The 14954-nt window shown below is 38.2% G+C and overlaps 1 protein-coding gene across 1 annotated transcript in view; it reads left to right on the top strand.

The window, feature by feature from the left end:
* The window catches only part of pdhx (pyruvate dehydrogenase complex component X), a 163637-nt gene that overhangs the window by 24848 nt on the left and 123835 nt on the right, over positions 1 to 14954 (top strand). The window contains exon 3 of the mRNA XM_033039259.1: positions 1705 to 1805. Coding sequence (XP_032895150.1) covers positions 1705 to 1805 — 101 coding nt within the window. The remainder of the gene's footprint in view (positions 1 to 1704; positions 1806 to 14954) is intronic.

Raw genomic sequence — 14954 nt, 5'->3', positions numbered from 1 at the left:
ATCTCCCGGTTTTTAACATCCCGGCCAAACATTTTACCTCCCCTTCCCATTCCCACACTGATCTTTTTTAAATTGGGCTTCCTTCACTGTCGAAATGAGGCCACACGCAAATTTGAGGAACAGCACTTCATATTTTGCTTAGGCAGCTTACAACCCATCAGTATGAGTTTTGATTTCTCTAATTTCAAGTAAGCCCATGCATTCCCTCTCTCTCCGTCCCTCCCCCATTCTAGTCGTCTTGCTAGTTTCACTGTTTGTATCCCTTCGTTATCAGCTCCTCCACAGCAAACAATGAACCATTGTGGGCTCCTTGGCAATCGGTGCCGGTGCTGATTTGTTCTTTATCTTTTCATACCTCTAATTTCCCTCTCCCCTGACTCCCAATCTGAAGAAGGGTCTTGACCTGAAATGTCACATATTCCTTTTTTGCAGAGATGCTATCTGACTTGCTGAGTTTCTACAGCAATTTGTGGCCATACAGCCAACACCAGGATCACTGGATATGATGCTATTAGCTGTGCCCAAGTGCTGCCCTATTATGAATCAAGAATTTAAACTCAATGGCAGAAAATGGTTCAGAATAATATAAACCAAAATATTTTCAATTAAGTGTTGTGATTATGTTAAGAATCTGAAGTTTCACTCATATACACCTTTACAGTCAATGTGCTATACTTATGTACTGGGAAAGATTCAGGAATGTACAATGCATGCTGTTACAGATCTCGATATCCACAACATTTACTGAAGATGATAATACAGAGCTTCCTGAGGTGAATCTGGAAAGGAGTTTTAATCTTTTTTTGACCTTCATGAACTGGGGTGATGCTGCTGAAATACTTTTATTTAACCTCCACCTACATTGGAGCCATGACAAAGTGCAAGAATCTATTTAAATGATCATTAGTAGCAAGTCTCCAACATAATATTGTGTTGGCTAATGTTGCACAAAATTGAAGAGATCCTCTGCAGAGCTATTATTTTAGTGCCATGCAGGGTGAGAAAGAGGAAGACCTCCACAATCTCATGTTCAGTAACATTCATTGAGAACTTTGTTTCAGTTAGTTTCTTACCCTCAGCCAAGTGCACTTTTATAACTGATTATAATAGTTGAACAAACAAATTGTGTCTTGAACAATGCAAGAGGTATGAATGGTTTAAATGTGACATACACACGGCATGCAGCCATGAGAACAAAATTATGGAACTGGCACCATCTGCAAATTTCCCTCCATTACACAAGCCATCCATACATGGAAATGTGTTGTTGCTCTAAATCCAGAAACCTCTTATCCTGTACCAGTCTGATCTTTCTCATAAAGAAATAAAAGAGAAAGTTGCCATCTACAAAAAGGTGTTAAATCAAAGCTGCTTTTCCCATTTCAACTAAATGGTCCCATGGTACTAGTCTTTAACAAAGATCCTATAGCTCCGCTATAGGATCTTTGGTCTTTAATGTGTTGGTCAACATTTGTCCTGAACCAATTAAACCACAGAAAGTTCTTGCAACCTGCAGGAACAAATCTTATGCAAATTGTCTCTTTTGTTTCCTTGTGTAATGTGATCATTTCAAAAAAATTGTTCATTTACTGATAAATACTTTGGTTATTTTGAGGATGTGAAAATTAATATGTAAATGGAAGTTTATTCTTTCCATGTTCAACCACAGTTCATGTTTCTGATTTTAATATTTTCTTGTCCCAGGTGAAACAGTTCATGTTGGTGACGTATTGTGTGAAATTGAAACAGACAAAGCCGTTGTCTCCTTTGACTCAAGCGATGATGGTGTTTTAGCAAAAATCCTGGTAAGAATAATAATTTTAGATCAAGAAAGCCATTATGAAGAAGATTGAATAATACTGTTTAATGTATGCTATGTCGCAGAAGGAAAGAGGAAAGATGGTTGTAAAATCTAACGGATGGAATTATTTTGTACGGCCAGGGGATCCCTCGGTTACTGGTAAAAGGACTGAAATGAGCAAATCTTAACTATGTGGAGATGATCACCAGTTGACAGCTAGAAATTGATCATGGCCAGTACTAAGCAATGTTAGAAAAAATAATTCTGTTTTCATGAATGTAAAACATTTTTTTTCTCTTGGCTACTGTAGTAGAAATGTTCTGTTGTTGAAAATTTTGACATAGAATGGTGTATAATGAATGTTTCTGTAGTATAGTTTATTTGTTTCCAGTTTCTTATCCAGTTAACATTTTGCCTGTACTTTAAATTGAGCTATAAATAGATCCAAACGCTGATATTGTATTAGGGTGGTTAGGTGCGCAGCAGTAAAGTTGCTGACTTACAGCGTTAGGGACCCGGGTTTGCTTCTAACCCCAGGTTGTTGTCTGTACAGAGTTTGTACGTTCTTCCTCTGACCATGTGGTTTTCCTTCGGGTGCTCCGGTTTCCTCCCACATTCCAAAGACGTGCAGGTTTCCAAGTTAATTGGCTTCTGTAAATTGTCCCTTGTGTGTAGGATAGAACTAGTGTATGGGTGATTGTTGGTTGACACAGACTTGATGGGCCGAAGGGCCTGTTTTGGTGCTGTATTTCTAAATTCTAAACATATACCGCTATATGCAAGAACAGTTTCTTCTCTGCTCTCATCAGCCTCTTAAGCAGATCTTTCCTATGATAATAATGTATTTCCATCTCCCAATCTTTTTTTTAATCTCATTTTGGCTCATGTACGTTTTCTGTAGCTGTAACACAATATTCTACACTCAGTTTCCTTTCTTACAATGCTTGGTTGTAGAAGATAATAGTATCTACCGCTGAACTTCACTTGAGTGGTATAGACTAGTGAGTAATTCTCTCGTGTTCTCAACTAAATTATGCATAAGGACTCTTAAAATATATCTTCCAGGAAGCTAATTCCTAAATCGAGCAAATCTGTCTGAATAGTTGTAACATAATTGCTCTGAGAGTAAAATACATTCTCTGAGTTTCTCCAGTCAGTGCACATACAATTCTAGTTTGACAATCTATTGAAGTATTAAAGAATTGTATGTTGTTGGAAGTGTCATCCTTCAAATGAAACATCAAATCAAATCCTTGTCTGTTGTCTCAGCATGGTGTAAAATATCCCATGCCACTATTTTGAAGAATCGCAATAAAGTTATCCCCAGTGAATTGACCTATTTAAATCCCACAATCATCTCTATCTCTCTATAACTAAAAGTCTTCATCTTGTTTGTGCCCACGATGTGTCTGTGTGTGTGTGTCAATCTGGTTAATTCCTATCTTCTTCCAAACGCTAGGCCACAGCCTTCCCATTTTCGCACATTCTACTCACATTTTTCCCGTGGTGGCGATAAACATCTTCCCGTCGCATTTCCACCTATATTTCCAAAGTTATTAATTGTTGAAATTTTAAAAACAGCCCGATTTCTTCAAACTCACCCATTTTGTAAAATAAAATCCGGTTGACGTCACAATGCACTCGCAAGGCAGGATGGGCCACTCCGGGAGGGAAGGCCACTCCAGTGCTCCAACCCCCCCTCCCTCTCCCCCATAAGGAAAGTCCTGTAAGAGGTCGAGGCGTAACCAGACTGCATTTTGTAGATAGTGCACTTTGCTTCCATGATGTGCCGGTGGTGAATGGTGTAAGTACCCAGGATGGTTGTGTGTTGCCAATTATTGTTCCTTTGACTGGATGGTGTTGAGCAGCTTGAGTATTATTGGAGCTGTACTACACAGGCAAGCAGGGATTATTCCATCACCCTGACTTGCACCTTGCATATGAATGAGAGGCTTTAAGGGTAAGGAGACACCACTGGATACTTGCTTGTTCAACCCTAAAACATTGTCCATTCTTCTTTTCTGGTATGATTTGTTTTAGTCCTCTGACAAGCACAAGGCTAGCTCACTAATCAACCCATCTATCATTTCGCCCAAGTCATTTAAATGACATAAAACAAACAACCGAATTCCAGCATTGATCCCTGCGAAAGCCACTGTTCAGACCTCCAGCCTGAATAGCAGCATTCCACCACTACCTTCTGTATTCAATAGGTAAGCCAGTTCTGAAATCAAAAACTATCAAGTCACCCTTGGCCCCATGTATCTTTATTTTTTCAATCAGCCTACCTTGTTAATTTGTTTTACAACTATGGCATTCTTCCAATCTGTAAATTACCTGGATTGTTAAATTGATTAGTTGATACATTTTCTTGTAAAATTGATATATGTAAACACCACACAAGGCTGTTTTAAACAAATATTGCATAGAAATGACCACTGAATATTACACAATGTTCTGACTCAAAATCAAATTGTAAAACCATTTAACGCGATTGAGTTTCTTGAGGTGGAGGGAAAATTGAATAATCTTGATGGGTGCTGATGATTTAATAATGTCAGAATTTTGTGCTTTGTAGCATGTTGTTACTTTGAATAATAAAAACGCTTGATTATATATCCGAGGTGGGATTGAGGGTGGCCTTGGAACATGATGGAAGCTTGGCAGATTGTACGACCAAAAGTACATTGCAGTACAAGTAATCAGAATTTAAGTAAATGAATGTGATCCTGGTGTTTGATGGTCAACGTGCCACAATGCCAAACTGCTGAAAAATACCACAAATATTGTAGTGGTTGGGTAAGGTTAAAAACTGGATCGAGCAACATTCTTAAACTAGGATTAAATGTTAAATTTGCATATGGAATGAAAGACAGACAGTGAAGTGTTTTGGTTGCAGTAACGTAAATAAAATGAATGGTTTGGGTGCAGGGAAGTGGATAAATGCCTGAAATGGCTATGATGCCATGAATCAAGCATTACTTACATTTGATTTTTCAGACGTGATGCCTTTTCGAGCATAATTTTCAACTTCATTTTCATTTACCTGAATGCTTGGCTTGAAACCCTGCAGTTCATGGGATTTGATTTTACCTCTGAGTGACTTTTCCTGAAGTACAATATTCACATAATTACGAGCCAGTTGGGAAATTAGAGTGACCAGCTGCTGTTAAGTGTGATGATTGGATGGCTCTGAGGAAATTGTAAAGCAATAATTTAATCAATTAAGTTATTGAAGCTCTTTTCCCCTTTATTGAATTAATTTATATCCTCTGTCTAGTAGTACCTAAATTGAGCATTATCATGGAGAATATTAGTACTTTTATAAGACCTTTCTGTTATATTTTTTTCTGTAAGATCAATTGCTGCTTAATCAGATTAGGGAAGGGGTGAAATGTTTTGAATTTCCTTTCTTTCCAAGAAGGTGCAGTGTATTTTACCTCATAAATTAGAAGTGAAGGTGTGTGTGGTACGTGTGGCGCAAATTATAACATTGTTTTGCCATCTGTGTGACAACTTATCCGGCTAAGTAGTACAATGCCATGCCGACAAATGATCACCCAGTATTTCAGCGTTGCGCTGCGCTGCGCCGCGCCTGCAGCTCTGGCCGGTCTCTGGTAGGAAAGGCCGCGCCAATCCAGTTGGTAGGCCGCGAGGGGGGGGGGGGGGGCGAAGATGCGACACAGAGAAAAGACGCATCTCCGTCCAGGTAAGTGACAGAAAAACGGTTTCCCCCTATTTCCCCCTACATAAGACATACTAAGAAACATTAAAACATACATTTAGACACACTAAAAGTGACAAAAAGGGTGAAAGAACTACGAGCTGCGGTGGCACCACCCGATGGATTACGTGGATCTGGGTGTTTACAGGGAAGCTTAGCCAAACTTTGGCGGCTTTTTAAATATTGAGAAGTCGGATAGTTGACCATAAGAGGCCATATGGTGGCATATTGTAGATATGGTGACAAATGTAGATTAAATTTGATGAGGAATTTGAAATCATACATTTGGGAGAAAGAGCATGGGGATGTAAGAAAGGATAAATTACACTTTAAGAGGATCTGCCAATTAATAGGGCCAAGTATATTTTGAAAGTAGCAGGGCATATTGAAAGACTAATTAGTCACCTATATGGGATTTTGAATATCATAACTGGTGTGGCATTACCAGGATCTTTATAAGATATGAGAGGCCACGTCTGGACAGTTGTGTACAACACAGTGCACATTACTTTAGGAATTTTTAGTAGGTCATAGTGTCAAAGTTTGTTTCTTAAAAAGCAGATAGCAACAAAATTGTTAAAGGTAAACCATGGCAATCTTTAATTGATTCGTCAGACGGGAGTGGCAAGATCTACAATAAGCACAAACGTTGCTCAATGCTTCTCGGGCTCCACTCACAGAACAAAGGAAAGTTAGCACAATTATACATTTTTCTTATCAGTAAAACACTCCTACCAAGTCTGAATATGGCATGGCTGAAAGATTCTATCGCCTTTCAGAATATAGGAAAAGCTGGGTCCAAATCAAGCTCATCCAATAACAAGTTATTACTTATCTCTGGAGCGTCTGCTATTTTTTTCAGTCTTGGCTTCTTTATGGCCTTGAAAGAAACACATGTTATTACTGTAGGATTCCATCTTCATTTCTTTAATAAAAAGACAACCTGTCCTCCATATTGTGTTCAATATAATTAGCAAAGACGAGTCCAGAACCAGGGGCCACAGTTTAAGAATAAGGAGTAAGCCATTTAGAACGGAGACAAGGAAACACTTTTTCCCCCACAGAGAGTAGTGAGTCTGTGGAATTCTCTGCCTCAGAGGGCGGTGGAGGCAAGTTCTCTGGATGCTTTCAAGAGAGAGCTAGATAGGGGTCTTAAAAATAGTGGTGAGGGGATATTTGGAGAAGGCAGGAACGAGGAACTGATTGCGGATGATCAGCCATGATCATATTGAATGGCGGTGCTGGCTCGAAGGACACACACACACACACACACACACACACACACACACACACACACACACACACACACACACACACACACACACACACACACACACACACACAGACACACACACACCCCTCTCCCCCTCCCCCCCCCCCCTCCCCCCCCTCCCCCCCCCCCCCATTTACTCCTGCACCTATTGTTTAATGACTTGGCACCGAGCCATTCTTTTGTTCTACGACCATGCTTTTGTAGAAGAAAAACTCCATTTTACATTTGACGTTTTGGGCCGAGATCCTTCTGCAGACTGCATCTGCAGTTCTTTCCTACACATTTTGTACAAATCCATAACAGTTCTCTCTTGCAGATTGTTCAAGAACACAAATTTTCGATGATAGATGGAAAGCAGGGGGCGACGTTTATTCAATTCCTCTTTTTAATAACCCTAAAATGCTATTCTTATCATAAGGCTTTTTAAAGAGGAATTGGATAGGCACTTGAGGGAAATTAGTTGAAAAGTACCAGGAAAGGGTGGCGGAATAGGACCATGTAGTTGTTCTGCGAGTTACTGGCATGAATTTAATGGGCTCATTGGGCTTCTGTGCTGTAATGTTTCCACAATAGAAAGCTTGTGAATTTGCTGGATGAGGGACAACAACAATCCTGGTTGTGAATATTTTCCCACGAGATTTCTGCTAGTTAAAACTATGAGCTACTAAATCCAACAATTTAGCTCTCGTACCCAGTATTGGTTTTGAAAAGTTTACAATCTCAAGTTTTCCATTATTGTGTAGAAACCAAGAAATATAGAACTAAATCTAACAATCAAATTATGTAATATATTATTGCATTCAGATCTTTTCCTTGTAAGTACTGGGGGAGTTCTAATCCCTTTGTCTCTTTGTGTGTTCATGCTGGGTGAACAAGATGTTCAAATTTGGATAAATACAATTTCAAAAGTGAAAGTTGTCAGAGAAATAAAAAAAAATAACCTTTGCATAAATTCTTTTTCAGCAAGAAAATCAGTTAGAATTAAAGATTTGTTTTGTACAATGTTCCTACGTTATACAATATATTTTTTTGCAACATACGGAGAGATTATTTTCAGTGCTTTTTAAAGTAATTATAACCTGTTTTTGAAAAGAATTAATATAATCTCAATAATCCCTGGAGAATGTTTCTAGCTGTAAAAGCTAGATATGTGAAACTTGAAGTGCTGTTGATAACATAGTTTTCCTTTGTTGACAAAACCCATGATTTACGATCAGCCCTCTTCCACAACATATCATTTTTATTGTTATCATCTTCTTGTCATCATTTTTATTGTTATCATCTTCTTACATTGATTCAATGACTCTCCTGTTTCTTTTCAATAATTATTTTCTGACACATTTATTGCCTCGTCTGAAACAGCTCCACTTTCAGAATTCAAGGTCCAAATTTTAAGGCTTTTGCATTTTATTGGCAAATGTAATTTGATGCTTGTAAAGATACACATTCACATATGTCACCTTTGTTATTACTTTCTTATATTTATCAGACATCCTGTTATCCAAGTGCCGAACAGGCAATATGGTGCATTGGTCTTTATCCATATTCAGTTTTCTTTTGCAGAATCAATAGGCCAAAATGAGCTGAATGACTACCAGTGAAACTGTAGGATTAGATTAATTATTGTCACATGTGCTGAGATATAGTGAAAAGCTTTGTTTTACATGCTATCTAATCAAATCAGATAATACTATGCATAAATTCAATCGGGACAAACTCGAGTGCAATAAGCAGAGTAAAGGAAAATATACAGAGTGCAGAATATAGTTATCATTATTGCACATTCCTTTCAGAAACAAAGTGCCTCTGGGAAAAGGCTTTGAATATCAGCTGCTTACCCGAGTTAGTGTGAAGTGTGGATGCAGCCTGTGATGGGGAGTCTGGTTTGCATGATGGACGGGGCTATAACTCAAACTCTCTGCAATGTCTTGCAGTCTTAAGCAGAGCTGCTCCTAAACCAATCTGTGATGCAATACAACGGTATGCTTTCTATACTGCATGTGTAGAAATTTGTAAAAGTCATTGGAAATTCATGCCAAATTTCAACAGTCTCAGTACAGATACAATGAAAATCTTGCTTAAAACAGCATCACAGGCACATAGAGTTGGGCAACACACAAAAACATAAAATATACATATATTGCACAAATTATTTTATAATTATTATTAAAGTTTCTCACCAGTCTCTGCTAATTTACTTTTATCAAATGAAGAAAATTATTTCCAAAAGAAATGTTATAACAATATTAAAGGGAATCTCATGATGCCATCAATCCTGGAGCAACAAACTTACGGGGCTGTCCCACTTGGGCGACCTAATCTGTGAGTTAAGAAGAGTGTCTTCGGCCTTCAAGATCGAAGGCACTCGCCTGGAAAACCTCGAGCTGGATCGACCGTCCGCGTTGAAACCCGTCCGTTTTCCTAGGTCCTGAAAACTCCAATGAGCCAATTAAAATGCCCGCTCAGCGAAGGAGATTGCCTACGGCTGCCCTCGACTGCCTGTAACTAAATAGCGACCCCACTCCACTGCACGATGAGTTAAAAAGAACCATTCCGATCAAATTTTACTCGCGGAAAATGTTTCAACATGCTGAAAAAATTTCCGCGACCTCGCTGAGGCCATGAGTATTTGGGAACTTCTCTCGAGCACGAAGGACAGTTCCAGCGGCCTCATAGGACCTCCTAGGACCACGTGTCGATCATGCTGCGATTTTGAAGTGTGAAGACACTCTTCTAAACTTGCAAATTAGGTCGCAAGAGTGGGACAGCCCCTTAAGATTTGGCGGCTGCGTAGAAAAGAACTGCAGATGCCAGTATGTACCAAAGATAGACACAAAGTAATTCAGCAGGTCAGGCAGAATCTCTTGAGAAAAAGGATGGATGATGTTTGCGTTCGGATCCTTCTTCAGACTATTAGGCTAGATTTGGAGGTTGGTGTGTTCCATATCTTTTCACATTTTTTCAATATTGAAAGTAGCTATCACAGTTCTGTGTACCTTCGGGGGATGAAGGTTCATTTCTAATGTAATTTGTACTCCGAATTTGAACTTAATATATTATTTAATAGTCTGAGTTTTGACTAGTAGCTAAAGTCAATGAAAGTGTCTTCTCTCAAATTCACTTTCTTATACCCTGATCTGAGATACATTGACTAGGACATACAAAAGATTAGCTAATAGGGTCTTTAGCTACTAGTCAAAACTCAGACTATTAAATAATAGACACTTTCATTTACTTCGAGACCCTTCTTCAGACTGGTTCAGGATAAGGGAAACGAGAGATATGGATGGTGATGAGGAGAAATAAAGAACAATGAATGAAAGATATGCAAAAAAGTAACGATGAGAAAGGAAACAGGCCATTATAAGCTGTTTGAGGGGTGAAAATAAGAAGCTAGTACGACTTGGGTGGGGGAGGAATAGAGAGATAGGGAATGCCGGCGCTACCTGAAGTGAGAGAAATCAATATTCATACCACTGGGCTGCAAGCTGCCCAAGCAAAATATGAGAAGCTGTTCCTCCAATTTGCATTTAGCCTCACTCTGACAATGGAGGAGACCGAGGGCAGAAAGGTCTGTGTAGGAATGGGAAGGAGAATTAAAATGTCTGGCAACTGGGAGATAAGGTTGGTTCAGGCAGGCTGAGCGAAGGTGTGCTGTGAAACGATCGCCGAGGCTGCATTTGGTCTAACCGATGTATAAGACTCTACATCTTGAACAATGGATACATTAGATGGGGTTGGAGGAGGTGCAAGCGAACCTCTGCCAAACCTGAACGGACTGTCGGGTTCCCTAGACAGAGTCGAGGGAGGAGGTATAGCGACAGGTGTTGCGGTTGCAGGGGAAGGTGTTTCACCCTACAAACAGCTTACAATGGTCTGTTTCCTATATAATCCTTACTTTTTTGCATATCTTTCATTCAATCTATCTCTCCACATCACCATCTATATCTCTCATTTCCCTTATCCCTAACCAGTCTGAACAAGGGTCTCGACATGAAACGTCACCCATTCCTTCTCTCCAGAAATGCTGCCTGTCCCGTTGAGTTACTCCAGCTTTTTGTGTAAATTAATATTATTTATTCTACTCGGTAAATGAATGTACAATTACAACATGACACTCTCTCTAATTCTACCTGGAAGAATATTGACTCAATATTTATTCAATTTCTGCATTTAATCAAATCAAACGTACATTGATTTTGGATCATAATCATTATCATCATAATAGTACTTTATTACCCAAGTATGTTTTGCAACTTCCAGGCAACATCTGGCTTTGCTGGCCAATCATCAAATTTTCCATCCATCCTCCCAAGGGATTTGTTCTGTTTGGTACTACATTGGAGATTCAGGGTTTGATAACTGATTGGATTTTGTCAGTGGATCTTCCAATTCATTTTATTCCCCAAAATAGCTGTGCACAGTCCATTGGTAAATGACATCTCAGCCATCAGAATGTTAGTTAATGATACCCAAGATAAGATAATTATACTACATTTTCCCTAATCACCAGGATGATGGCTGAAAATTAGCTTTCTCCGTCTCAACAGTTCCAATATGTGGCCATAATATAGATTTTAAACTTTGGTAAACTTTAATTTCAAAAGAATATTGGAGCATATAATTCCAAATCCTGTGCATGAAACAAATGTCTGAAACCCTTCTTTCACATTTCCACATACTGTATTTGGATTACAGTTATAATAACATGCTGTTCCATTTGCAACATATATATTCAGGTGCATGCATCTTATAATTACATTAAGAAAGTCTATTTTTTAAATTCTTGATTTAAAATCAATCTTGATGCTTAAAATCTTAATGACTTTTAATACAGTGTGTATAAAATCACATGTGTATTTCCCAGATGAACTCGAGCTGTGAAGTACTGCATAGGAGGTGTCAAATGACATTTATTTTTAGACACAACCGTGATTGGAGAGACATGCATGCTTATTTATGCAACCAGAACACAGTATGTGCACGAGTTTATTTATGGAGATACAGTACCTGAGGGAAATAAACATATTCATGTGCACTATTTATTTCAACTGCTCACAGTCAGTGGCAGAACCTTCAGCTGTCAAGCATGTACAATCCGGAAGATATCCTCCTCTCATTTTTCAACATTTCTTGCCTCCTTAAAAACGTACCTCTTTGCTAATACCTTTGTCATCCTGTCCATAACTCTTCTTGCTCATGGTCTGCAGTTCCTCTGTTGAATTCCAGAAAAGCACAATTGTTTTCCGAAGTTAATGATGTCATGCAATGCCAGGTACTGTTGAATTTACAAAGGAAATGCAAGTCGCAGTAAGCTTGGTTATATGTCACGGGAAGAACACCTGATACATGTCATTTTAGATAGATGGATTCCTTTTGCTGATGAATTTAGGTTTCTCGTAATTATTCTATGTATAGCCTCCACAGAAATGAGTCAAATAATATTTAATGTTTTGAACTAACGCTTGCATTTACTGCCAGCACTACATTCTTAAATTTTCCTCTCATTATGAATTATCGCCTCTGGCAACTCTGTAGCAGAAGATTATTGCATCTCTGGAGATGCCCATTGATACCATTTCTTCAGGCTTCATGTTGGAGTTATGACAGATGGTTAAGGAAACCCTTCCAAAACCCTCCCCATCATTTAAGCATATTTTGCAATTTTCTCTGACATTTAGCTAGCTGTAAAATGTAAAGTAACGGAGATACTAGTCGCCGTGTTTTGCTAATATACTGAGGGTTTTTTTTTCATTCTGATATGTTCAAAGTGTGCTATATTAGCACTACATAATCCCTTGATTTACCCAGCTTTAATTTGCACATTTTTGGCTTTAATGCCATTGACTCTTTTCTGCATGTCTTTTATTTACAAAACTCGTTGCAATGGGTATTTCAACACAACACAACACAATACATACCCATTTCAGCACAATGGGTATCACACCACTCTCTACGCATAGGAATATACAGTATCTAGATATCCATGATGCATTTTGTTCAGCCTTTAGCTGAAATGTTCTGCGACTGGGAGAATACCTCACCTTTTGTTCTTCATTACCTCTAACATTTTTTAAACCCAAATATTCTGTGAGAAAGTAACTATATGATAAAATGTGATCAACGTAGAATTGGTATGATGTCAATGGCAGCTGATTAACAATATAAAAATATTTTAAAATCAATTTCAAATACATTGCCTATTAATGTATCTATTAAAAAGTTATATGAATCCATGTGCCAGAGGCAGGAGGACATGTTGAGGATTCATAAAGTGGTGTAATAATGTAAGTTGCTAACAGCAGATCTCACATGGGAGGTGTTCTTCAACTCTAATCAGTGCTTAAAATATCCCTCATTAGAATTCCATGACTGCTAATTGCTGCCTTCATTTTACATCATTAACATTGCATGAATTATGCTGAGAAATACTGTTCAATTAAATAGCTGTAGTGTGGAGCCTCGTTATTTTGATTACAGCACAATTGGGTTCTGCAGTGCTGTGGTGTGTAAAGCATCATGTTATTGCCATGTCTGAAAATACATGGGAAAGAATAAACAGATAATATTTGTGCGGGTGTGTGTGAGACAGTCCTGGGATGGATAAGAGTAGGTCATTTTCTTGAAGTACTTCAAAATAATGGATTCAGTCAGGGTGGAGAGGCATAAACTTCAATATTTTTAAAGATTGTCATTGCACAGAGAGGGGTCGTTCAGCCCATAATCCTTTCTCTAGCTTTTTGAAAAGCCAGTCCAATACTCAGCCAGAAGTGCAGAGCGGCTGTATGACTTTGGCTTCTTACTGATATCTTCACCATGAGTGTGATGGAATTCTCCCCTTTTGAGGAGATGAATGCAGATCTAACAACACTCAAGAACCTTGTCACCATCCAGGGCAAAGCATTTGGCATGTTTGGTATCCTATTTGCCAACCTAAATGCTCCTCGCACCAAACTAAATGCTCCAATAGCATCTCCCAAACCCACAACCAGCAGAAGCCTCGGAATGCCAGCATCTGCAAGTTTCCATCCAAGCAACTCACCATCCTGATTTGGAAATTGCCAATCCTCCCTCATGACAAGAATTAAATCCTTTCATGAGGAACTCCCAACCCAACGAACTGTGGGATAATCATTACCAGAACAACTGCAGCAAGAGTAAAATGTGAGCAAATGAAGCAAAGTGGGGAAGTAGAGGTAGAGGTAGAGTTAGCAAAAAAACTCCATATTCTTGCTAAATTTCTATAATAATTTCCTCCAATATCCATCCATCTCCACCTTAGTGAATTGTGTTTTCAAGTGTTAATTTTAAAATTTAAGAGAAGATATTTTTCAAAATAACATACTAATTCTTGCGTAACTCTCCCTGTTTACTGCAATTATCAATGTGGAATTCAGATCCTTTTTCCCCCCAAGATTAATTCCAATCTTATGAATGTAAACAATCAATAGTTTAACTGATAAAATAGGACATGAAAGAAAGAAAAAATGGGCACAGCAGATGCATTCAAACAACTAACTAAATTACACTTTATATTCCTTTAGATACCTTGCTTTTTCTACAGATAACTAATAAACTAAATAGAACTAATAAACTAAATAGAAGTAAAGAAAATTAATTATCACATAAACAAAACCTTAATATTGCTCTTGAAGGAGCAATTTATTTTTAAATGGCCTTGTGGATTCTTTTAAGGAAAGTGGGAACATTTAAATGAGTTTTGCCCTTAACATAGAAAATTCTCAACATAACTTTGGAATGAGCAGAATCATCTTATTTTTTCCCTGTCTGTAATGATGATTTAACACTTGTCCAATCAAGTTTATGGTTCCTCCTTATTTAATAGTTGTCAAACATGAAGAAATTAAATTGAACTGTGCTTTATTGAATGTTTGAATTACTGCTAATCAATACAGCTATTCATTTCAATTTAGACTGCATGAAACAAGATTAAAATTTTAACCGTAGCTAAATGTAATCTTTTTTAAAGCTCAGTTGATTTAAAACCAGGCACTTTTTAACTTTGAATTGCAACTTCAAAGATGCAACTTGTCTTTAATTCACCACAGATGCAATTAACATAGAAACAAAAAATAGGTGCAGTAGTAGGCCATTCGGCCCTTCGTGCCTGCACCGCCATTCAATATGAACATGGC

This window comes from Amblyraja radiata, chromosome 20 (genome assembly GCF_010909765.2).
Source record: "Amblyraja radiata isolate CabotCenter1 chromosome 20, sAmbRad1.1.pri, whole genome shotgun sequence".
NCBI classification, from domain to species: domain Eukaryota; kingdom Metazoa; phylum Chordata; class Chondrichthyes; order Rajiformes; family Rajidae; genus Amblyraja; species Amblyraja radiata.
Note: the sequence above shows the minus strand (reverse complement) of the source record. Positions and strands in the feature narration are given on the sequence as shown.